The sequence below is a fragment of the Tetrao urogallus genome (assembly GCF_951394365.1).
Source record: "Tetrao urogallus genome assembly, chromosome: 10".
Classification (NCBI taxonomy): domain Eukaryota; kingdom Metazoa; phylum Chordata; class Aves; order Galliformes; family Phasianidae; genus Tetrao; species Tetrao urogallus.
The window spans coordinates 4195464-4222005 of record NC_136823.1 but is presented as its reverse complement, the minus strand read 5'-3'; the positions used below and the strand labels follow the sequence as shown (position 1 = coordinate 4222005).

Below are 26542 nucleotides of genomic sequence, written 5' to 3'. Positions count from 1 at the left end.
ATATCCACTTAACTCTGGTGACCCTCATGCATAGGGTTATGACAGATTTAGATGACTGCCTCTAAATCCAGCATAGTATATGAACCATGAAGGAGAAAAATAAATTACAGTACAAACAGAAAAACAGAAATATTCACATAAAGTGCCGGTCCCATTAACCAAGGTCATGGGAGGACAACCTAGTTTCAAATACACCTCAAACTCACATATAGTTAGGGAAATAATTCTAGCTCCCACTTCTCTCATTTTTGGACAGCTGGTGGGTGGTATCTGACTTACACTGTGTACAGTAATTATGCCTAAAATATTGTTCATGTTTTTTAATGCTGTAGGGAAGAAAGAGTCGTGGCAGACTGAGTGGGCAGTGGAAGCAGATATTTTCCATCCGTATGCAGAATTTAGGCACATACTTCAAATGTTTAAATTTTCTTTCTGCAAAGAAAACCTTTCTACATATGCATGCAGAGGTTATCCAGTGAACAAATACCTACCATAATCAGGTGACAAATACGTGAAATTTAGAACTGATTTATATTCAGTGCCTAGATATAACAGATTGGAGCTGTACCTTGGCAAATTGCTATAAACCAGTACAGACTCATTAAAGCCAATAAGGAAAGACTGACAAAATAAACAGACATATCTCTGTGGGCACAAGACATCATTCTGCTGGTTCTTTTATTGTAGATTTATCGAAGGAAAAAAAATGTAAAAAAAAAGAAGCTAACTATCAAGTAGGTATTTAGTTCAGTGGCTGATAAAAGCAGCTGCTGACAATGAATAAGCTAGAGCCTGAATTTCATCAACCTAAGTAACCAAAGTATGCAAAATTCATGGGTGTCCAGTGGTTACACTCCAGCTAAAGCTTGTCAGTTGCTGGATACCATTGTTGAATAATTCATCATCTTGTAATGCATGGAAGGAAATGCAATGGCAAGAAAGACCCTGCACTATAATCAGAACAGATGCAGTACTCTTGATAGCATGGCAACACTGACTGCAGTATGCCAAATATGTGAATATTTGAACACACCAACAGTGCATATAGGCAAAAAAATCTTAAGTAAAACAAAGCTAAAAAATCAAGCCTTTCTTAGTGAAAACATCAGAGCAGAAGGGACAGTAAAGATTTTCAGGATGGTGACACTGGATTGGTTTATTGGAATTACTTAATCTGCCAATTCTGACAGAATAAATCCTGATATCCATGAATACTGAGAATATCAATAAAACAGAAATAATAATAACAGTTCTCATTTTTATGCTTTTTCTCCTGCAGAAAACACTGATAATTTATAAACCCCAATGGTGTTTCTGTTTAATAGGTGGAATTAATCCTGGTAAAATAATATGATCATTTATTACAGCTCAATATCTTACTGTTTGCAACTACAATGGCAATTTGAGTGATACATAATTCCCACTAAGCGAGATGTATCATACAGAGACAATTTTCAAGAAATTCATGTTGTTATTGTGTCTTGGAGTTTTTTGGATTATAAAACAGTTGAAAGGGATATGGGGAAAAATTCCCACAAAACAAAGTCTCAGAAAAAGAACTATAGGCTTGTCCAACATATGGCAAAATCTGAAATGATAAACATTTTATCATGTCTCTTGCAATGAAAAAAAAAGTCACTACAATTTTTTTATATAATTACAAGAAAATCGATACATGTCAGATAATTTTCTAGAAACAAAGTGCTTTGATACCTTCATGTTCTTTGATCCTTTAAACAGACTTTAGACTTGACCTCTTTGTACAAAATTACTGCCTATGAAATGAGAGCAGCTTTCTCATAAAACATGCTCAGAATAAGGAAAGGATGATTTGCAGCTATTTTAAAAATTATCTGCAAATCCTATTGCTACCCATTCCCTCAGTCTTACACATAATCTGACTTAAAGCTATTTTTGAACAATGTGTATCATTAGTCAGTTTTGGAGGTGAAGAGAACTGGTTCATAGTTCCATTGGTCACTGACACTTTACAAAGTTCCTGAGCTTATCTGTATTCTAGTTAGAGCATTAGGAGTGGGATCCATGCAGAAAGAATATTTTAATATTATTTTAAAATAGTTTTCAAGATGCAGTGTGAAGTGTAGGGACAGATGGATTAGCAGCAAGACACCATCTGATGACAGTTAAAGTGAAAGCTGTTTATCCAGTGACTGCAGAGGTAAAGGTTTTATCATTGTTTTCACTTAGCCAAGACTTACTGGATATGATTACATTTCTCAATACTGAAAAAAAGTCAAACATATCCATGATCATTCAAAGTGCAGTTATGCAATTGGTGCCTGTAGGTGTAATTATATCATGCTAGTTTCCTTCGCTTATTTTCCAAAGTTACAGCAGTCAAAAGTGTATAAAGGACTAATTTAAAACTGACTTAGGGAAATAATTTTCCTTGCACGTCTAACATTGCCACCATTTCTCAGTGGATCAAACACAAAGATTTAGATGTTATTTAAGAAATCAAAAAAAAAAAAAAAGAAGAAGAATGACAAGACAGTAAAAAAGACCAATATTGGAACCAAGGTTCCAACTTTATGCAGAATCAGAACATACTCTTTTTGTGTAGGGAAATTCCAGTTACCATTCAGTGATCCTATTCTAGAGGAAACCCACAGTCATTAATCATCTACTGAAATAACTGCACCATCAAAGAATTAATTTCCTGAAGCAAAATGGGATAACATTTACTCACGCCCTCTCATCTGCAGTGGGTGTTGGGACTGGTGCTCTCAAATCACATTGTGCAGCTGCATGCTATGGCCATATGCTTATGGTTGAGTCAGTGAGTAAAACATCAAAAGAAGATATTGCAGATGCCAGCATTTTATTCTCTACATTTTAAATTTTGGGGTGTACCCTCAGTAGGTCAGTTTCTACACTGTAAAATTGAACTGATTTTCCACTGCCAGGATTAACTATCAAGGACCACATATGTTTGTCACAAACAATGTTTCTACCTCCCTTTGTGCCTTTGGTATTACTGTAGTAATATAATTCACAAGTGTAGTAGCAGGATAAGTCTCATTAAAGACCGATTTGGAATAATACGTCACCTCCTTCCATTGTGCACATACTGATTTTCTCAGTTAACTTGAATTTAAGCTTTAGGCCCATTTTTAAAGCCATTTAAGAACAGCATCCATGAAATCTACAGCATGTCCAAGATAAAGCTTTTCCTTGTCCAAAGATGCTATTTACAAGTTCTCCTGAACAGCCACAAGTTACATTCTTAGGACAGTTTGTAAAGTGGCAGATGTTTTAGTAAAACACAGATCTCTGAGACTACATGTGTTAGCTGTGGAAGATATCACACAATTACAGTCATGGCAATTACAGTCACTAGTCCTGTTTTTTTTCTACTTGCACCTCACCACGTTGAGAGCACAATAAAACTCCTGCTGACAATTCTCCAGCATACTCTTCCATGAGAGAAATTTAAATCATTTAAATCCTCTAGCTCACAAAGACCTATGCTGCTAAATTTAAATGAACTTTTATCAAATTAATTATTTTTTTTTATATGATTGAGAATCAACTAAAGGTTGCTTTTAAAGTTCACTACCATCATCTTTGTTACAGCTACATAAAACAAGAAAAAGAAAAGATGAAAACCACAAGAAATCTAGAAATCAATTCACGTTTCATTCTCTAAAAACTACTTTATAACATAAGAATTTAATTTACCTCTGGTCTTACTGGATCTTCAATGCCGACAACACAGATGCAAGTCAGATCAGATAAAATGTCATTTTCATTGTCCCAGTCAGGTTCTGGGCTGCTGTTGAAGTCTCGGAAAGCAACACAGATAGTTCTCAATCCATCACAGGCCATTGGTTCAATCACTTTCTTCACCATTTCATCCCTGTCGCGTGGTCTGAAGATACGAGGTTCACCAGCTGCATTAAGGATCCTGGAACACCTATTTTATTTCAGTAAAAAATGAAAGTGTGATTGTATATTATATGACTGCTGAAAAGTATTTCCATGTATTAGCTCTTTTCCTTCAACATCTTCTTTTTTGTGCAAATTTCTAGATTAAACTCAAAGATTCACTACTGAAATATTGTCAGGAAGAATTTGTCTGTAACTTCTTATGGAGACTCTCAGACCCTTTCATCCATTACTTCCCAAAACCACATGTAATTAGTGAGCTAAGAACTTGCAAAGAAATTTAAACATCCTTATTTTCCAAATGTGTTTATGAACTGAAAGAAACTATTCATAAATGACTGAATATAGATGAAAAATGCATTAAAAGATCCAAATTTTATGTTAGCCAATGATAAGAAAAATATGTCAAACAATTTTGCAAGTGGGGGATTGAGGATAACAGTAACAGCTTTGTACTGAATCGTGTCATTTTTCTACTGTGATTAGCATATTCCAGATACCAGAATTGCCAGGAATGTCTTATTAGCATCAGAAAGTTCTGCATCATTAAGATTTTGGAAAAACACAAGAAATCCATTGAACTTACTTCTTCAGAACAATTTCAGAAGCTCCTTTGCTGTACATTCGGAAGCTACCATCTGGCATTTTAATGACAGTACTCATTGACTTTCTCACAGAGTTGAATGTGTAAACTTTATAAAGTTTCTCCTCGGGGATGAGGCTCCGAACAGGCTCATAATCCTGCTTCAAATCCAGGACAAAGCCCAAGAGACCGCATTCCGTCTTATTGCCCACCTGCCGAGGCAGGCCGCCCTCCTTTTCTGGTGGCTGAAAGAAGAAAAAATTAGATATTAGTTTCTATAACTTCGCTGTACACAACATTTCTGCCCAATTAATAACAAAGTTACAGTGGACAATTTAAAATCTGAATTTAAATATGCAGTCACGTCCCTTCCCATTTTTAAAAACTACCCATGTACCTTCAGTCTCGCATGTCTTCTAAGTCAGCCATGGACAGTTGAAGAGTTTCTGATAGCATATCATTAAAAATGTAATTACTTACTTTAGGACCAACATAATTGATTTTTATTTACTGCAAACAGAATATTTGGTGTTCTCATTTGAAGTGAATTGGTTTTGTTGGTTTTAATGGTGAATTAAAGAAAGATAGCCTTTTGTTCTAGCAGCCAGTTCTTAATAAAAAAGTAAATCTACATCTAATCATAATAGTAAATCTCCATGAAAATGGCATTTTCAAGAACCTGCTGAACAATAATTCTACTTCTAGAAGCACCTGTTTCTAGAATACATTAGTCAGCTGCTTCAGACAGCAAATGCTTCATATGTTAAAAAAAAAAAGAAAGAGTATGCTAATCATTCTGTAACTCCTCATGTTTCTCAGTACTTACAAGCACGAGGAGGGCTGCACTGTCCTATTAAACAAACATATTTCACATAGAACTTTCATAGGGGGGGTAAATATCTCCAAATAAAAAGTTCCTGTGTTACGAAGATTCCAGATAGACTTAAGGGACTCATGTGAGCTCTAGACTGCTGATAACTTAAATTTTCCTCTACTGAATAGAATTAGAAAAGTGTTTACTTAAGCTGTGAGACCCAAAAGAAGAACAAGTTCTTTCAAAATTTTAATTTGCAAAGTATCACACCATTTAAAGCATTTGCATTTGGTAAGCCTAAGCCATCAGTTCCTGTGTGACTTAAACATTTCCCTCACGTTTTGCAGAATCAGAGATGAGTGACTATATTCAGAATGACGTCCCTGTTGTCAGCGTAGACTTTTAAATCCAGTCTACTTGTGAAATATCTGTGGGATGAAGGATAACTCAGGGAATGATAAACTCAAATTGCAAATCCGTAAACCTACAGAGATTTAAATTCTTGCAACAAGTTCTGTCACAAAGAGCAGAAAGGGGAACTTTAGGGAACTATTAGTAAATATCCCAGAGAAACACTTTTGCAGCTAGTTTGAAAATGAATGACTGATAGATAATAACAGACCAATATGGGGGGACAAAAAAACTTGACCAGATTTACCTAAGAACTACATTTCTATCACCAGACAAGGTGCATACACCTGGTGACAAATTAATATGATTTCCTTAACAGAGAGAGATGTTTCTAAGGTGAACAGTGCAGAATAAAAAAAATCAGTTCCAGAAAAATTTATCCTTTCAGAAACAAATTGTAACACTGCTAGATTTGATATGAGCCATGACCTCACATGGGTCAGATTTGTATTACTATGACATTTTAGCATTACACCCCGTAGTCAAAGTAAAACACACCTAAAAATACGCTAATATGGTACATTAGTTTTATTACATACTGTAAAAGCATGCCCTCCTACAATCCCATAACAGTGATGCAACTTCCCTTTGGATTCTCAAATTCACTTAAGAATTTCTGCCTTAAGACCCAGTGACATACAGTTACATGTATTTCAAAGGATTGTTGAATTCAGCAGACAGAAAAATTTCAGGTAGGAACCAACAAATTACTCTTCAAAATGCTGGTTCACTTGAATAAATAAGGTTAATTTTCACAACATTGCAGGCCACAGATCTCAAAACATGCTAAGAACTTCAGGTTATTCAAAACAGTGGATTTAGTCAACTTCACTGCATGAGTAGCAGTGTTAGGGAGGGCTGATTTCTCTGCATACATTTTATCAAACTCATTCCATTTTAGCTTTAAATCCCTATTAATGTTGATTTTCTCTGCCACTAAAGACAGTGAATCTCAACACTGACATAAACGTGGACATAGCAAGCAAGGAAATCCACACTGGAAACCATTTAAATACAGACAGATTTCTTTCCAACACAAACACAGAATCCTAGAAAATAGTTTATTTATACATAGATTTCATCATAAGTAGCTGTGAATGGATACTGAGAAAATAAAAATCTACCTACATTTCACAGTATGCAAACTACAGTCCTTGCAAAATTTGGTTTTGTTTGTTCATAGAGTAGATCACACTTCCCTCAACTCACAGTGGTCTAAAAATAGACTACTTTTAGTGATCATCTTCTGAATGCTAATACGTAAGCATAGGGAAAAAATACCAGTGAAAAGAAAATGAACAGACATTTCAGAAAGGTTTCAAAATCTGCTAACAAGTGGCCACCTCCCTCTAGAGCAGCTGCTGTCTCTGTACTCTTTGTACATTACATTAAAATAAAACATATGGTGATGAGAGCTGGCAAGTAGCACTTCCTTCCCTGTACTGTTTCAGCTGAAAATCTATATGCCAAAACTAGTTTCCTTGAAGACCATTCTTGACAATCCTTTGCAGAAGCTGCTAGCTGTTAAAATTTTGTACTGTGGTGAATCTAAATGTATTGTTTGCTGAAACCTGCAGTTTATGGCACATGGAACACAATTTGAAAGACTGCACAAAGTAGTTACTTTTGAATAATTAACTAGGAATCACTTCATTAACTCAGAGAATGAAAATGCTTTCGCATCGTATGAGAAAAAGCCTCTGAAATGTGATTTGCAGAATAAAAACTTTTAAATGCATTGGTTTTCCTGAGCTCAGTTCTACTGGGAAGACATTGATCCGATGCTCAATAAATAGTTCCCACTAACCACTGTATGATTTCAAATGCTTCTCCCAAGTCTTTACATTATTTACGCAAGAATAGTATTTCAATTTTAAGTACATACTTTCATGTAAAACAAACTGCAGGCAGATGTTAAAAAGTTGTTACAAGAATCAAATCAAAACAGGTCTCCAGGTCAAAGTATACCAAAACCAACAGTTAGCATTGATTTACTACCGAATTTGGATTTAAAAAGAAATTCAGAATTATTTCAATAGAAAAACACCAGTTAAAATGGGTGAATGGAAAAAAGAAAGATAAAATGGAGAGCGTATCTTATAAAATTTTTCCATCTTTTAAAAATATATTAAGAAATTAAAAGGCTTTGTTTTTTACTGTAACACTTAGTAAACTTCATTTTCTCATTTGCCATTTTTGATGTAAGAAGAGAGAAACTGGCAAGTAGATCCACCTAGTCTTTCCAAATCAAAGTATTAGGGTTTCATATATTATATGAAGCCTTCACTTGTTTCAGACTATGTTTTTCTGTTCTAGAATAATGATTATCAGAAATTTATCAGAAACTTCTATGAAAATAATAAACTAACTTTGCTAGATTATGTCTTTATTGTATTGAATAGACATGTAATGTCCATTCACAACAGACAGAGGAAAATACATTTTTCGAATTAAATTGTGAAAAAATTCCATTCTGTACTTGAACCAAAGAATCACAGAATAGCTGAGGTTTCAAGGGAATTCTAGAGGTCAACTTGTCCAACCTCCCTTCACCAGCAGGGCCACCTAGAGCTACTTGTTCATCACCACGTCCATATGCCTTTAAATCTCCAGTGAGGGAGAATCCACAACCCCCTTCAGTAACCTGTTTCAGTGGCTCGGCCACCCTCACCATTAAAAAGATTTTCTGTTGTTCAGAGAAAACATTTTGAGTTCCAGTTTGTGCCCCTTGTCTCTTGTCCTCGACTAGGCATCACTGACAAGAGCCTGGCTCCATCTTCATTGCATCCTCCCTTCAGAGATGGACAGACATTGAGTAAGATTCACGTGAGTCTCCAGGCTCAGCTGAGAGGTCCCAGCTCTCTGTCTCCTCATAGGAGAGAAGCTCCTGTCCCTTCAGCATCTTTGGGACCCTTCACTAGACTCTCTTCAGTGGCAAAAACATCTCTTGTACTGTGAAGCCCAACACTGGACAGAGCTCTCCAGTTGTTTCAGTGCTGAGCAGAGGGGAAAAAATCACCTCCTTCAGGCTGCTGGCAACACTTTCCCTAGAGTAGCTCAGGATACCATTAGTTTTCTATGCTGCAAGACTTCACACCTTCTGGGCAGACTACGTCTTCCATGTTAATTATCCACATGACTAGGACAATCTTATTTAACCAAGTGCAGACATTTTATTCTTGAAAACCCTTATATGTAGAAAAACAAACATACAGCATCCTGAAGATAAAATTCAATACACATCGCTGTTTTCAGCTCTATACTATCAAAAAGCTATGAGTTCACGTAGAACACAATAAAAAATACACTGAAAATAAAAAATAGCTTTTTGTATCTTGTACAGATTCTGATCCTCAGTCCTCTTGAGGACAATTCTAGAATTAAGATAATTAAGTGATGAGGAAGATCACAGTCTGTCCTCAGACTGTTTGGAATTTTAAGTGGCTTTTCACATAAACAAACATTAAGTTGTCTCTTTGTCACACAGAGCACTGAAAATAACACGTTATATTATAGAGAATGCTTTCTGATAATATATTTGCCATTCGTAATCACCACTATAAGGTACAATCCTGTTGAAATTCATTTAAAATAAAAAATCAGTTTGAATTGAGGTCAGCATAAAGGGATTGAGAGAGAACTTCTAACTTCTTTGAGCTGCTTGCATAACTGTTTTGGCATCAGAAGCAACAGACTGAGTTAACCTTATGTACGTCCTGATCTCATTCACTGGCTTTAAAGCCCAACATTTAAAACTTAAAAGCTTTTATTTTTTTGAATGGTTTAAATTAGAGTAACGTAAGTGTTCCCATTCATCTGTGGTGCCTGTTCATCAGAAAATGAAATTTCTCCTTTATACCTTCAACAGGATTTTAAATGTTCATATGTTAAACCAACACAGATCTCTTCCTTTAATTTTCATATTCAAGCAGAGCATTTCAATTGTATCCAATTTCATCCACAACCCCTAAGATCCTGATTTTGATCGGCTTGCTCCAAAATACATCATCTTTTGTGGTTCCATTACATAGTCATCATTTCAAGGCTTCTAATGGTACATACATTTTGAACTCAGTTTAGGCAGCAAAAAATGTATGTGCACCTCTTAATGCATACTGTGTATGTTCTGGAAGCAAAGACTGACATTCCAGACAAACTAAACCAAAAACACTTGAAATATGTTTCAGCAGTCTCAAGAGAGATCAAATCTGAAGACGAAAATTAGAAATGTAAACAATATTGTTTAATAGCAGTTGTAAGTTGTTACTTAATACTGGTGGGCAGCAGAGCTGCCTTTTCACTGAACTACTTACTGTATGTCTCCTTAATTACTAACTGCTAAATGCAGCCAGCAGTATCATATCACTTAGCTCTCTGTTCTACAGTGAAGTTGTGTACTGATATTGCATATCAAGGCTAAATCAGGACTCTAAACCTGCTGCCTGTTCAAATTATTAAAGCCATGAGATTACCTCCGTATCTCTCATAGCTATTGACCAGGACAAACTGCTGAGCTCAGCTGCAATGAGTAGGAGAGAAGCAGTTTAAAAGACTCCCCTATGTGACTCATCAGACGTGAGCTGGACCCTTCAGCTGACAAGAAGCAGGCTCCTCAGATGAGTGACAGCAGTGCCATTTGGCCTTTCTTCTTATTTAATCGCCATTTAACTAACAGATCTGTTCAGACTTTCTAGCAAATTAATTGTAGGATTTTTTGACTCAGTACTGTATGGGGAGTAAGAAAGAATATATCTGTACAATAGCTTCCTGCATCAGATTAGCGTCGGAAGTATTTAACATTTCTTCCTATTCTCTGAGGACAGACCTTGAAATGCTAAACAATTTATTTAATTAATGCAACACTGTGGTTTCGTTTAATTCTCATTTCCAGCACTTGAGATGGATACAGATTATGCAAACAAAACACGATATAAAATCTGCATATTTTAACATCTCTTGTTGCCTCAAATAATGGCAATGCAGTCATTGTATTAAAAAGAGGCCAGCAGTAATTACGTAATGCAGCAAGCAGCATGACATTTCCTATCAGCACAGCAAAGTTAGGAGAGCAGCAGTGATGTGGCTCAGTGAATGCGGATTCATGCTTGTTTCAGCTCACATAGCAGGAATGAGCAAAAAATGATACTATCCATAAATTCCCCCAAGAGTGGTTATGAAAGACGAAATCATGCATGAAGAACAAACTGAAAGGCTGGTGTGACAGCCTCTGTACTCCCTCTCTGGTTGACTGTTACCCATTTTAACATACAGAGAGAGCTAATAGTTTGCCCTTAACTTTAATAACAAACAATTGAAGTATCCCTATAGTTTGAAAGACAAATTTACTTCTAATTCATTTGAATACAAAAGCATACACACAAAAAATACCATAGCAAGCCTGAAAGTTGTTTCTTCTTCACACGAGTTAAAGGTTGATATATCAATCCTTTTTTTCACAGAAATACAAAATATTTGAGACAGAAAGGTATTAGAGTCTGTTTTGAGGGATCATCCAGTCCAGTGCCATTACCAAAACTGGCTCAACATCAGCAGGTTGCTCAGCACTGTGTCCAGTCAGGATTTGAATGTCTCTAAAAACTCTTCTGGCTTCCTATTCTAAGGTCTGATCCTGACTGTGAAGTACATTTTTTATGTTTAAATGAAATTTTCTATTTCTGTGTTCTCTCATTACCTATTTTTAATTCTTTCACTGGGCACCAATGAGAAGAACCTGGATACATCTTCTGTACAGCTTCCCATCGCAGACACATGTGTACACCACATTACAGGGTAAAAGAATGAACTCTTAATAACCATGAATAACATTACTGAGTAATAACACACTTACGATTAGGATATTCTAGCCTCAGTGTGGACAGATCAAAATGAATCTTAAGACCCTTTTTTCTCCATATTTGCCTCAGAACAGTCTTACTATATTATGTCACCAGATCTTATTTGTCTGTATGTAAAGACTTCCTACTGTTACTGATCAAAATCATTCATATTTTCCATAATAATCTAATTGAATTAAAATTTAACTCTCAAATTCTGAAGATAATGCATTCGATTTCCAAATCTGAGACACTAGAACCTTCACTCTTGTTCTTTTGTGCAGTCGCATTCACAGGGAAGTGGCAATTGTTAGATGTATGCCAGTGCTATTCCTGCTTTGTTTAAGCACAAGAACTGTTGACAAGTAACCTATAATTAAATATAATTAAATAAAAATTAAAGTAATTAAACACAACAATTGTTATTAGCTAACTTTAATTAACAACCAATTTACTTCAAATATAGTCTAAGGTTTCAGTTAATGCTAGCTAGTAAGAAAGATGCAAGAGTGTGCTTCTTCCCTGTAAAGAACATCTTTGGAGCACACAGATGAATGAGGAATGTGCCATTTCTAAGCTAAAACTCAGCATAATTAAGAACAGATTAACAGATTTCATAACTGTCCAATAATTTGTCCCACAGTTTTGGAAAAGTTAGCTATACTTTCATGAATGACAAACAAGTTGAACATTTTTCTTCAAATGCAAAGGAGAAATTGTACTTAATTGAAGAACTGTAACTGGTACCTTCATAATGACAACAAAGCACCTGCTACCTTGTTTTAGGTCTGTTAAACTGAGGCTTTACAGTGTGCTGATATCAGACAGGTTTCATGAATCGCATGAACAGTTGCAGACACGGAAAACAGAAACAGGAGACAGTCCACATAATGGTGAGTTTATCAGACAGTGAGAATCCAATTTCAGGGAAGCTTCTGCAATTTAAAAATGTTATTAGCAAATTAGAAAAATTAATGGGGAATTGTGTTTTTGCCAGTATTAATAGCATTGATGCATGTGTCTTAAGGCTAGAATCTCATTTTTTAGCTTTGAGGAAGGAGAGAGACATTTTCTTCAGTTTATCAATGATCTCAGTAGCAATCATCCATTTGGAAAACATCCTTTGAGTGATGTTCATACAGGCTGTAGTAATCTATCGATGGTTCTTTCCCTAGAACTACAGTGCTTTCTCTACAGGGTTGCCTATGAAAACCTTAGTGCTCCTGAAATTGACATAATCAAAATGTTACTTTTCTTCCCTTTTAATTAAGTTATAAGGAATTAATGAAATTATTAATCTCACTTAGTAGTCTGAAATGCATCACACCATCTATTCCATGTTGTCTCTATATATACTCTTTTTAATTGGCATAACCTTCTCCATGCCTTTTACTAATTCAAAATGAAAAGAAGGAAAACTTGTTATGTGTTCTAGACATTAAACCACTGTTCTAAGCTAATGCATTATCTGAAAAACCCTCATTAGAGAGCTGTGATAAGGATCATACTGTATAAAATTTTCATATCACATCAAACAATAGCAAATGCATGCCCTTTACATTTAAACATCAAAAGCTTTAATTTGAAATATAACTAGCACTGTTTACAGGTAGCTGGTTTGTGTCTGCGGTATCAAAACGTACAAAACTTGCCAATACTTTGAATTTTCTACTTCTGCCTTTTAAATATAGCTCGGATAGGAAAACTGAACTTTCAGCAAGACCAAACCACAGCAAAAATCAGTCCTGCTGCTCACTTTCTGGTTGCAGCATAAACAAATTGAATAGTTTAAGGAACTGAATGTACAAATTGTAAAGCAAATCTACCCACATAAAAAATAAAGCTTTTTTTTTCACTTGACTTAAGCTACTGATTATAGTCTATCATAATTACAGAAGATGTCTATCAATAGTATTCATTTCCAGAGTAAGGAAAAGGATTCTTCAACCATCCATTTCTAAATAAATCCAAAAAGACTAGCAACAGCTATTTTGTTTATCAAACAAAATGTACTCATCCTCTTTAAATCCAGCACGTATCAGCTGAACTTATTTTTAAATTGGCTTTGGTTAGTTAGGGTTGTTGTTATTTTTTTTGTTAAGCAAATGCAGGAATTCAAGTGTATATAATACATTATAGTAATGCTTATCTAATATTTTCTCACAGGGACTTTTTTTGCATGATTGGTGGGGTAACGTTTGATGTACATTATAAATTCCGTCCTCTGGCCAGTTCCTCTCCAGGATACCATGAATGATGCCTTTGCTGGGCAGAACAACAGACTGAGAGACTGCAGCCAATTTTCATCTGATTGTTCATTCAAAAGGAAATAGTAAAAGAATGATGGAGAGCTCGAACATCTTGTCCTTTCTTAAAAGAAAATTCTCTAAGGACAACTTGTCTCTCACCTTTTAGAAATATAACTAGCAAATCAGCACTGAACATTGTCAATCCTTCTTTGGAGTGAAGGGAAGTGTAAAGTAACTTAATTATCTGCTCACTTGAATAAAAAGTAGAAACCACAGAAGAATAACACTGATATGAGAAATATGCAGTGGAGCTTTTTAACACACTCAAGACTTTCATCCAGAATTGATGAACAGTGAGCTGTATCTACTGCCCAGCACTCATTCATGATTTCAGATAGATTTAAGTGTCATGGTATCTTCCTAAAGAATAGCCAGAAGCCAGCCATACTCTCTTTGCCTTTACACACGAGACAGGTAAGTAATAGTACTTCTAAAAAAAACACTTCTGAAATTAAAAAAATTACCTTCTAAAAGCTTAATTTTCTGCACCAAGTGTCTGCCAAAACAAATCTGTCATTTCATTAGCGATGCTAAAGAACAGCATAGTTCTGAACACATTAAAATACTCATGGCATCTTTTCAAAACCTGTGGAGTTTCATCTGATGGTCTCTGACTGCATAAAGGACTTTATGTAACATTCTAGTAATAAAAAGACAACCTTCCACAAACGGCATAGTATATAATAAATAATTATGTAACTTCTATGAAACATTATATGGTGATTCATCTTATATTGTTTTTAATAAGCCTTTTTTTTTTGCATCACTGTTTGCTTATAAAACCTGTCATTTTTATAAAGCTGGTATTATCACGTGAAATTATTACATTTCTGTTCCTGATGATAAGGGAAATCTATGTTAAAACAGATTAGAGAATGCGAAAGCAATCTATTTCACAGAATAGGTGCCTGAAGTAAGTGGTTTATGTCCACTCACAGAAAAACAAAAGCTCCCATCAAGAAAATCTGCTTTGTGATAACATCCCCTACAAAGTGCTAACACTGAATTAGAGCCAGTGTTAATAATGAGCTCCAAAGTGTGATGACTATCACAGCAGGGTACCACAGGCATGAACAGAAACACGTGTTAGAATCATTCACTGTGCAACCCGTTTTTAATGAAATAATAATCTTTTTAAAAGGATCCAAAAAATGATCAGACAACTACAAGTAGCATTTATATATCTAGATGAAAACACTTTGTAATATCATGCAGGAAAGGGGACTCCTAAAGCTTGCTTTCATCTACAGGTATGTTTGGAAATAACTGGCATTTATCCTTACAAGTGAATCATCCTGCACCAGTGCAGGAATGGAGGAAAAGAAGAACATAAAGGTAACATAAATAACTTAAAAGAAAATCCTATGCAAGTGGATAGAAAAACTTGCATCATGACAAGTTAAAAAAAAAAATTAAGTTATTCATTCTCATACAGTTAAGCAGGAAAACCAGAAAAGAAAAAAAAAAGCTATCATTCTAGTAAGAAAAAGCTTTTAAGTGACTGTCACTCTTATTTATCTTGCAGTGATTAATTATTCTGATGGGAAAAATCTGAATCTGCAATTACCAAATTGCGAAGGCAAACAAGGCCAGTAGGAATACGGTTTTATATATCACTGTTCTCTCTAGTATGAAGAAAAAAAATAAATCTAATTCAACTGTATTATCAACTTTCAGCTAGTATGTCAGGCTATACTGTACAATGTGGGACTGTTCATCCATCCTCGTTACCCATATGCATGTGTGACTAAGGCACAGCAGTCTGCTTTTATAAAGAAGAAGATAAGGAACTAAGGAAGTTTTGTCTGCACTCACAGGCTGTCTACTGCCAGGTTCCTTTGCAACTATAGTTCACTGCATAAGAAGCACTTAGGAGAAATAGCTAGCTCTATCTGAGTGTATCACACACCCGCTGCATGCAGCGTTTCAGCCATACTGTGGGAACCCGCCTTGCCTCTGCCAACCCAGCCAGAAATGAAAAAATCCATCCTTCCGTAGCACATAGCAGTGTCAACAGCAGATTTACGGAATGGCCCTGCTCTGATCTCTGCTCCCTAATCCTGCTTTGCTTAGGTAAATCCACCCCACAGACAACTGTGAAGGAGCTTTCTGTACAGCTGATGCCATTCCAACCCCCCACATACAACTCTCAGAAGAGGAGGCTTTATTAAAAGATGTTCTCAGCTTGCAGGACAACGCACGTACATCCTGACCACAGGAAGGGAGTGATGGGCATCACACGTCCTGTGCTGTACACACCCCTGGCCTGTCCTAAACACACTCATCTCAGTTATTAACTCAGTAGCTCATTTAGTAAGAAAAGTTGTATTTGTACCTCATATTATATAAAACTTCAACGGCAAGCCATGTGTGAAGATCATTACTTTCTGTTAATTACCATTCCTACAGCAGAGACAGTTAACTGCATGATCTGTTATCTCTAATAATAATTATTTACACAGCAAATGATATGCATGCTGTGCATTGTTTTCTCCTGTCTAGATCATTCTGGTAAAATGTTTATCAAAAAAAGACTTTCAAAGAAAATATCAAGGAATTTTTTTTTGTTTATGTACGGAAAGATACTTTGCCTGCAAAGTCTCATTGCCTCATCTACAACACATACCTACATTATGTATTTGTCTAACACTGCAAACAAAATACAGAAATTGAATGCACTGACAAAGGTAAAATATATGCTTCTGGAATTAAAACTCATAAAAATACACAGATCTGTAGAAATCAATTCAATCTGATTTTCATCAAATTACATGAATTTTTAGAAATAAATTTACAGTGCACTGCACTTTGGAAATGCAACTAAGATGGAAAGGGACAAATTGGGTAGTGCTGGAAAAACGTTTTCATCATCTAAGCAATTGGTTTGTTGTACAAAAAGACAACAAGATCAAGGCTGGAACTCTAGAAAAGTGAATGAATTTCCTGCTTCACTTAGGGAGCTTTAAATTGAGCAAGGAACCATCACTCACCAGGAAAATTCTAAGCTCCTGTAAGACTTTGTGTTTTCTTTCCTCGTTTACCCAATCCCAATCACCACTGCCTGGCATTTGTACAACATTGTAAGAGACAGTTGCTGGCACTGCCATCTGAGAAGTAACTTTGTGTAAGTAATACTGTTTATTTTCCAAGTCATTAGTCAGATTGGCATTAACCTTTTAATTTTAAACGGATCAAATGCAGCATTTATCTAGAGACTGAGAAACGCTCAAGAGAATATTTTAATGCCATCACCTGCGCACTTAAAAAACAAGAGGATAAACAGTTTTCACAAATTTCTGCTACCAAGACAACACGCTGAAAGCATCCAGTGACAGATTCACGTTCCCAGTGTACTCCACAGTGCAGAAAGAAGGTTCAGGCCCTTTGCTCCACGTTGCCTGCTGCAGTGCCAGTTGACCAGGAGCCAGTCCCCAGTGCCGTCACGTGTGCTATGTTACTTATAATCATCCCAGGTGTTTCTTACTGTTTGCTAATTTCTACGATTATTATGTAAGGATAAAACCCTCCATAGATCCATATTCACACAAAATGGCTGCCAAATAGCACTCCTCTTCTTCTGCCTGACTCAGTCTTAAAGATACTGAAATCTTGACTCTATCCAAAGGTGGAATGTATTTTTGAGCGCTGCTGGAGGAAAGAAAGCCGAGGAAAGAAAACCATTATAAAGGATGATCTCTGCTCAGACTTTCACCAGAATTAACTGAAATCCCTCCATTCCAAAAATACTGATACAAACCTCTCCACAGACAAAGCTTACAATCTCCTGTGAAGAAACTGCAATGCAGCAAGGTAGGGAATGCCTCTCAGCACAAAGGGGAGCACGCAGTGTGTTTTTTGGGCAAGTACCTATTTTAACTTGGAACACTGTGCGTAATAACGGGAGAAGTTACACATAAAAAAAATCTAGCATGAACATTCATATCAAATAAAAAGAAATGGCAATTTTATCTGTATTTTTTAATGCAAGAAACAAGTGCTTATGAAGAGTTTCAAAGAAGACCATAAGTAAAAATGTTCTTCCAATTTTAACTACCATATTAACTGAAACTGTAGTTCAAAGAATAAAAGCTATTTTCCCATGGTCTTCCTCTGAATAAAGAAGAGGATTCTAGTGACATCCAGTTGCAGTTTCGTTGAGTCTAATTGCCCTTGGCAAAGAGCTGCAGTAAAATACGGAATCTTTTGCTGTTGCCTCAGGAAATACAAATTCTGATATTTTCTGTTTATAGGTATGGCATAATCTGATTTTTGGCTTTTGAGCCTGGTGTAAGAAATGAAACAATCTCTCTCTAATTTTTAGAGACTCTATTCTGTTTTGAATACAGGACTTCACTGTACATGAGAAATGTGGACCTTTAAAGTTGCACCCAGAGGAGGGTCACAAAAATGATTCGAGGGATGCAACACCTGTCCTATAAGGGCAGGCTGAGAGCTGGGGCTGTGCAGCCAGGAGATGAGAAGGCTGCAGGGAGTCCTGAGTGTCTAAAGGGTCTGTAAGAAGGAAGGGGACAGACTCTTTAGCAGGGGAAATGGTTTCAAATTGAAACAGGGGAGGTTTAGATTGAATATAAGGGAGAAGTTTTTTTAGAATAAGGGTAGTGAGGCACTGGCACGGGTTGCCCATAGAGGTGATAGATGCCTTCATATTTAAAGTCAGGCTGGATGGAGCTGTGAGAACCTGATGGAGCTGTAGGTGTCCCTGCCTATTGCAGTGGAGTTGGACTAGATGGCCTTTAAGGGTTCCTTCCAACTCAAAGATTCTATGGCTCTACGCCAGTTCTCAGCAGGACAACAATACATTAATGATCAATGATCCTGTATAAATACACACATACAGGTACCTAGAGATATAAAAGATGAGGTCTGTGCTATGTAAGACAAGAATTAGAGAGCTGCAAGCATCTACTGTTGAAAAGATAGGAGATTTCCATCCTCTTTTGTCGCCCTGATAAATTTTTAAATTAATCTAGGGAAAAATCAGGAAAAAATCCACAAACCTATTAATTCTGGTGGGTTTTTTTTGTGTACGCTGTTTGTTTTCTTTTTGTTCATAAATTCCAAATTATCCATGTTTTTGAATACAGCTTTCAAGCTTCCAAGAAGACCTTAACTGTATTGGAATTGATGAAATTATTAAAAGTAAAGGAAAATGACAGTGAAATTCTGTTGGCTAAATGGTATATATATTATGTACATAGTACATACATTGTATATACATTACACAAATAGTTTATACATATAAATATATATGACTACTGAGAGTTTGTTTCCATCATGTCAAAATAAGGTAGACAAGATGAATTGAAGCGTTCAGTTGTTTCAAGCTGGGTCACAGGAGGCTTGCGAACAGGAAATTATAGAACATCAAAAAAGACTTTGTCTCTTGGGAAGATGTTAAAGGGATCAGGAGTGCCACTATACCAATGCATGCAGTGTGTGAAATAAGCAGAAGGAACTGGAAATCTTGATGCACTTGGAAAACTATCACCTTACTGCTATCAGGAAAAGCATGGTGGGATGATTCACATAACTGGAATAATTACCATTGAGGGCTTTCTAGAAGGGATAGGCAAGGTAGAAAGAATGAGGGAGTTGCCCTCTATGTTAAAAAGTGGATGTACTGCGAGGAGCTCCCTCAAAGGCAGTCAGGAACACGTTGAAAGCCAGTGTGTTAAGATCAGGAATGGGAGCAATGAGGGACAGCTGGTGGTCAGGGTCTACTACAGGCCACCAAATCGAGGCAGGTCTGTTGACAAGGCCATGCTTCAGCTGCAACAAGTTTCCATATTAAGTCTTGAAATTCAATGTTTTTAAAACCAATTGTATAAAAGCAAAGTAAATGTTGAACTTCACACACCTCTTTGAAGACTTTCTGATGGGACGCTATCTCCCAGCAACCTAGATAGCTGTCCTACTTTTGGATGCAGATACATTCCTCACAGATGAAAAGAACCCTTCCACTGCCTCTACATCTGTGCTGTCAGTCCCCACTGTAGAAGCTCATTTATTCATGTGAAGCAGCTATTGTGCTAGAACCTTATTCTCCTCTGCTTCTACAATTTCAGTACTGTAGAATGCAATTTCTTCTTATGGCTGTCATATTATGGGTTACCTACTTGTTCTGTCAGCCTCCCTCCACCTCTTTTCTTCAAGAAAGTATGAATTGTATTCATTCCAGTATTTCTGCATCAGACAATTAGTTAAAAGAACTATTTATCCTTAACAATGAAATCCTGTGCCAAAGTCTCTTGAACTGCTTTCAGTATGACATTAGGGATTTAGTTCACTTATTTTCATAAGACCTTTCAGTATATATGCATGAAAAAGTAATTACAAAAGGCAATAAGGTGAATTAACACCTCCCTTTTCTCCTGGTAAATACAAGTGGCTGAATCTGTGTTGCAGTCCCATCCTGTGGCTATGCTGCACACCAACTTGCATCCTCAGCATCATTCTCCCATTGACAGATCCCCTTCTCTGGGAAGTTTGTGGGAACCTCCTGTTTGCTCCTTGCTGGGAGTATGTCCGGTTTTCAAACCTACAGCCTTGTGAGTACAGACCTGTAAGAATGTACTGTGAAGAGTCTCATCTGGGGCTGTAGTCAGAATGTAGTGGCAGTTTGGGTGCTGGCAACCTTGGCAAACTTCACTGTTTTTCTAGAGATGTGTCAGTGTCATAAGCGTGTGGTTTTGTGCTTTACAATAAACAGGAAATACATTGCTTTCTTTGTTCTGAGAGCAGTTGTTATTTTCTTAATTCACCACCTTTGTTTTATCCAATAAAGCCATTATTGTCCAAAAAGCTGTACAAGGGCACATTCATTAGCTAGTATTTATCCACAGGTAAGCGTTTACTTCATTTTGTAAGCTTTGGAAGGCAGTGAATGTTCTGCACTTTTCTGTGACATCTTTTTCCTTCAACAGCGTCAGTAAAAGGATGTCAATACACTATGCTGCACACCATACAAATGCAGTAAATGATGCTCCAGATCCTCAGAACTGAAAACAGCCCTCACAGTGCAGATATTCACCTATTACAAGCATAAGTAGCTCTCTTTTTTTGCTCTTCAGGCAGCTATCAAGTGCCCATTGAAATGCCTGTGTTAAATCATGACAATGACTGGTTCAGGCAGGTCCATTCGTACTGAAAATCCCATGACTAAATGTGAGACATGACCATTTTTTAGTAAGAACACATTATACTTGTCCAGCAAGCATGTAATCTTTGCCCTCTGACAGATTTGAGGAAATCAGAAGAAAAATAAATCATAAAGAATAAAGAAAATAATGCTCTGAAAGTAAAGCTTCCTATTTATTTCCACGGAAACTTTAAAATCTACAAAGAACACAGTAACAGTCTGATAGTGCTAATTCTCAACTACAAAATGTGGTTTTCAACATAGTCATCACCATGAGCTCTGCATTTGCGCCAAAGATGAACAAGAAAAAGCCTGCGTGCCACACTCACCAAAATCTGCAGCAGCAGAGATGACCCACTATCGCCACTGCCGTTGCTGAAATGCACCACCTGCTGCCTCACTGAGCTCACATCCACTGTTTGGTCTCCAAACCAGCCAAGTTCAGCCAGTTCAGCCAAATGTCAGTGAATACCAATGAGTGCTATTTTTTTCTGAACAGAAGAATTCATTGACACTTTTTTGCTTCGTATGTACTTCCATGTCAGACGCCATTTTGTCAGAGTGCCCTTTGCTGCCATTTCTCTTATGGTAACAAACTGTAATGGAATACTGCTTTACTCCCAACATTTGCCTCTGTCATCATGAACCAACATAATAAAATTGGAGGCATTACTTTTGGAGCAGCTCTCATTTCTAGAACTGTATTTATGCATGCAAAAGCTTAAATCACTACTTTTGCCATAAGGAGTCTGTATTTCAGTATTGCTCCCTGATATTCAAGGTCACTGTGCTTTCAAACCAAGTGAAATTGAGTGATTCCCAAAATGGAAATTTTGTTTTCAGACTAAGAGGTGCTTCACAGCCTTTGTCACAGCTTACCTCCAAAAAATTAAGTCCAATTTATATTTTTGGTAGTTAAAGCTACATAAAACTGTAACACTGGGGAAAAACAGGCTTTCTGGAAAACATCTTCACATAAACAGCATAAGAGCAGCACTGAAGATGCTCAAAGACTAACAGAATGCAAAAACAGCTCAGAGAATACTTTAATCCTTGAGAAGCACTGAAAAGAATTGTATATAACTTTGCAGTTGTTTGATTAGAATAACTTCTTTTTAATTTCTCAGGGAACCTCAAATCTTTTCTTCCAAGCAGCGGTATTATTTTCTTTTTATATTTTTATCAATGGTTCAGTTGCCTCTTAATCAAAAGATAATGGAAGATGAAACATTGCTCACTCAGCAGATAACATAGGTCCTATATGTGATCACTCTGAACAGAAGTTCACACAATGAGCATGTACAGTAACTGGATCACTAATAATGTATGTAAAATATGTCGTCGTATCTAAAATTCAGTTGTTACGACATTTTCTCATACACCCTTTGGGTCTGAGCTGATATTCACCATTCTATTAACTACATTCTGAGAATGAGTGCAAAAGCATGTGTTCAGTATTAACAGTTAGAAAAACAACTGCACCCTTTATCTGACTCCCCTCTGTATTTTTTTCTGTATTTATTTACTAACTGTAGTGAGTAAGGGCTTTGAAACAGTATTTTCTATCATAAACTTTAGCTTAAGCTTGCTGTAACAACCACCTCCTCTGATACTGGAGTATTCTCCTGGGGTCCACGCTTCAAGGTTTGACCTTATAATGCTGTTAAAAAATGACCACTAATTTTATACAGTTATGTTACAGTATTCCAGAGCATCCTGTGATTTCCAGAGAACAAATGGCTTCATCTATTAATTTTGAATAGAATTGATCCGTGCAAAGGCATAAAATAACTGCAGTAGTGGAACGCTGACTCCTAACAAGCACACAACAGTCTTTTCAGTGAGAAGGAATGACTCTAGCTAACAGGAAAGAAAATAAAACAACACCAATGGTTAGATCACAACAACTGCTATTAACCAGGAATGTTTCTGTTAAATGAAACAGCTGCCTTAAGACAGAGGTTATTAAACGTATATGTTATACATGCGAGCCTTTGGAAAGTGGTGTAATATCTTCCCACATCTCATCCAGAAAGCTAAAAATTCAGATGAGAGTCTGAACCAGCAGGAAGGTGAACACAAACACCTCATTTCTGTGTTTGGCTTCAAGCATTCAAAACAAACAGCAAAATGCTGAACAACTGAGTCACAGCTGACATTAAGTCTTGCTCTGCCAGCTGCACCTACCTGAACTAGCAGTCTGCTGTTCTGTGCCACCTCATCTCAGAAATGAACAAGTTCTGCCAGTGCTGGTAACGTTCTCTCAAATCCCTACCACAGATGAACTCCACAGTGATAGCTAGAACTGATACTGGCAATTAGCAGTTATACAAACACCAATGTCCATATTGACCTATTGCCCTTCGTTCCTATTTGTCTCTATTTCCATTTTTTAATTCCAGTGTGTGTCCTGAGGCAGAGTTTGGTTCCATTTCAATTCCTGCAGGAGGAAGCACCTAGACTTGCAGGGGCTATAATCATATCAACATAACTAAGATATATGTTCCTGTTTCTAAAAATGAAACGTTACACTGATCTATGAAAGCATGCTCATTAACAGCAAAACATTCCTGCTAATTTTCAGTTTGTGTAAATTAGATTTCCAGAAGCCACTGCCATAAAATATCTATGTATCTTTTACACTGAGCCACCTAAGAAAGGAAGGCAGGCCCGTTTTCATTTTGGCTAACCTGTTTGGCGTGGATCTGGACAGATCATAAGAAAAAGACAGAATGAGATCCAGAATTCAGGTGAGAACTGATGCTGCTATTTTGGATTCTCACACCTGAAAATGGTACGTAGCTGAGTGAGCTCTGCACTTCCAGAGTATCTGAACTTCAAGTCAAAAGGAGTAGCTCTGACCTCAGTTGTCTATTACAGCTACTTGTCCTTGTAGAGCAACAGAAGAGCTGTGTTCATTAAGGGCTGATTTCAGTTGCAAGGAGGGAACAAACAGTACCTATTTGAGCTGCTGAAGGCTTCATGTCCTCTCAGTGTAGAAAGTAGCTCAAATCTGCTCTATTTCCAGAGAGCTTTCAGTGAGAACAGAGCAGTGGGTGCCTCACAGTATTCCAACAATTGTTTTTTTTTTTGTGATTGTGCTTAAAAAAACCCTACTTCTAAAATATTATGAGGTACATATATGATGCAGCTCAGCTCATTATTGATCTATAAAAAGGACAATGCATAAACTCACAAGCTAAGAAGATATTTGGTCTGATACTAAGTTTGACCTTTCAAAGAAAAAAATATACTGAGATTGCAAAAGTTTTCAGTCTCTTACTGGCCATATACAGAAAAGTCTAGTGGCACAATCCACCAGATTTTTCCATTATGTCCTCCTTCAGTGAGTAAATAGAACATTTGGAGTCATAATTCATTTGAAAATGTAACAATAAGGATTATTCACTGATACAACCAATCTCACTTGTCTTACTGAAGAATTAATGGAAGATTTCACATGAAAGTAATTTTACAGATAGGAAGCCTCAGTGAAAACTCATTTTATGAGTAAAGAAACCAGCACACAGGTTGGACCATCCCATCTGTTGGCAGTAAAACATTGCAAATATAGCATGGTCTTGTATGTACAAGTACAACCCTGTTCACAAAAAAAGAAGCCCACGTAAGTATTTTCACAACCTCTGCTCTCATTTTGAGGAATTCAGCAGCATTTAACAATTCATGCAGGATGTTAAGGAATTAATAATGCTTTCACAAGTTATCACTCCTTCTACCATGTTTCATTTTACCACTGGAAAAAAAAAACCACAACAAACTACTCACCAGAATTTTTGTAGTGTAAGCACTGTTGATAGCAATTGCATTAACCAGTAATTCGAGAGTCTTAGCAGGTACAGAATCAGGGTCAGGGATCTCTTTGTAGTGCACATCACCAATATAGGCTTGGACGACTGTCATCCGGTTGGTTGTTAGTGTCCCTGTTTTGTCAGAGCATATGGCTGTAGCATTACCCATAGTTTCACAGGCATCTAAGTGGCGGACCAGGTTGTTATCTTTCATCATTTTCTGAGGGGAAAAAAAAAAGTCCAAGATTTGCTTTGACAAATCTCAAACATCAGTCATACAAAGGAAAAAGTATATATCTTATTCACTAGAAGCTCAATCAGAATTTTGTGTCCAGTAATTAGTACTGTATTTACTGTGTAAATCAATCAAGCCCTGACCATCCCTGGAATAGTTTTGTTTTTTTTTTTTTATCAAATGAAATAGTTCTATCCTTTTATCATGGATAAATACTTTAAGGAGCAGGTAGAACAGCAAAGATCAGCTGCAGTACTGGAAATACTGAAAACAATAGGATTTTAAAAACAGTATAACTATAGCAAACATAAGAAACCGGGCAGTTTTACACACTTCCTTTTGGTTTGCTTTGCTTCTTACAGCTGAAGTCCTAAATCTAGAGATCAATCAGGAATACTTAGTAGCATAAATAAGGTTACCTAGTAATTCAACAACTGTATATGCACAGAATATGATTGAGAAGCTATCCTGTAAACTATTCATATTTCTATATTTTAACCTTTTAATGTTTAGTCAAACTTTTTAGCCTTTATTTAATACCATTTCCAATACCAGTGTCACCCTACAGCACACAGAGTGACTACCAATCAAACTAAATCAAACTAAAATAATCACCAATGACTTAAAAAATCCACCACCATTCCATACTGCATATTTTTCACAAGATGGACAGTCTTCCTGGGGTTGTAAGTTGCCCTTACTCAAACTTTTTCAATATTAAAAACCTCTGTGTCCAATCACCTGACCCCAACTTTCAGAGCAATACCTTATGCTCACAGGACACAGTGTCACCAGCTGAAGCCAAAATGTGTAACTGTTTGATACTGCACCCATAGTTACACAGGGATGGATGTGCTGCATGCACTGTGTGAAGGCCATCAGGAGAATGGAAAAATATTTTTAAAGCAGTTAGGCTCCTTACTGGCAAAATCACGTGGCTGAGATCTGCTCTTTTTTTCCCTAGTAAGATCTGACTACCTATAAATCAAGGTATTTCTTCATAATGTTCACGTTATTTACCTGCTAAATGGAAACAAATCACAGAGTTTTCACCTGGGATTGCTAGAATGTTTATGTAAGGCCCATCATTCTTTGATTTTGTGACAGAATCATTTGCATTGGCTAAAAAGCCACTGTAACTGCACTGAAGAAGAATTCTACTTCCTTCGAAAAAAGAATCCTGAAAACTTCAAATCCTTGTCGAAACTTTTTACTATTGCAAAAGCAAGTCTGAAGACAAACTTATATTAAAAGCCTACACTACTCTTAAAAGTAAGCCCTGCTCAATAAATTCCTGGTAACTTTGTAAACTAAGCAGGGATTTCTGTTGTTTGAAAACTGTGAAGTTTAAAAGACTTGAGTTAGCATACAAATGCATTTTTTTGTTTTGTCAGAAGTACTTTCAAAGCAATACTTTAAAGAAATTTCTCATTATCATTTTAATGACATTAATTTACAGGCCAACTTCAATCAAACCTG

The 26542-nt window shown here is 36.5% G+C and overlaps 1 protein-coding gene across 3 annotated transcripts in view; it reads right to left on the bottom strand.

The window, feature by feature from the left end:
- The window catches only part of ATP2B2 (ATPase plasma membrane Ca2+ transporting 2), a gene marked incomplete at both ends in the record, with an annotated part of 161046 nt that overhangs the window by 42092 nt on the left and 92412 nt on the right, over positions 1-26542 (bottom strand). For all 3 annotated transcript variants that reach the window (XM_079540127.1, XM_079540128.1, XM_079540129.1), the window contains 3 exons: positions 3703-3937; positions 4496-4737; positions 24806-25048. In XM_079540127.1, coding sequence (XP_079396253.1) covers positions 3703-3937; positions 4496-4737; positions 24806-25048 — 720 coding nt within the window. The remainder of the gene's footprint in view (positions 1-3702; positions 3938-4495; positions 4738-24805; positions 25049-26542) is intronic.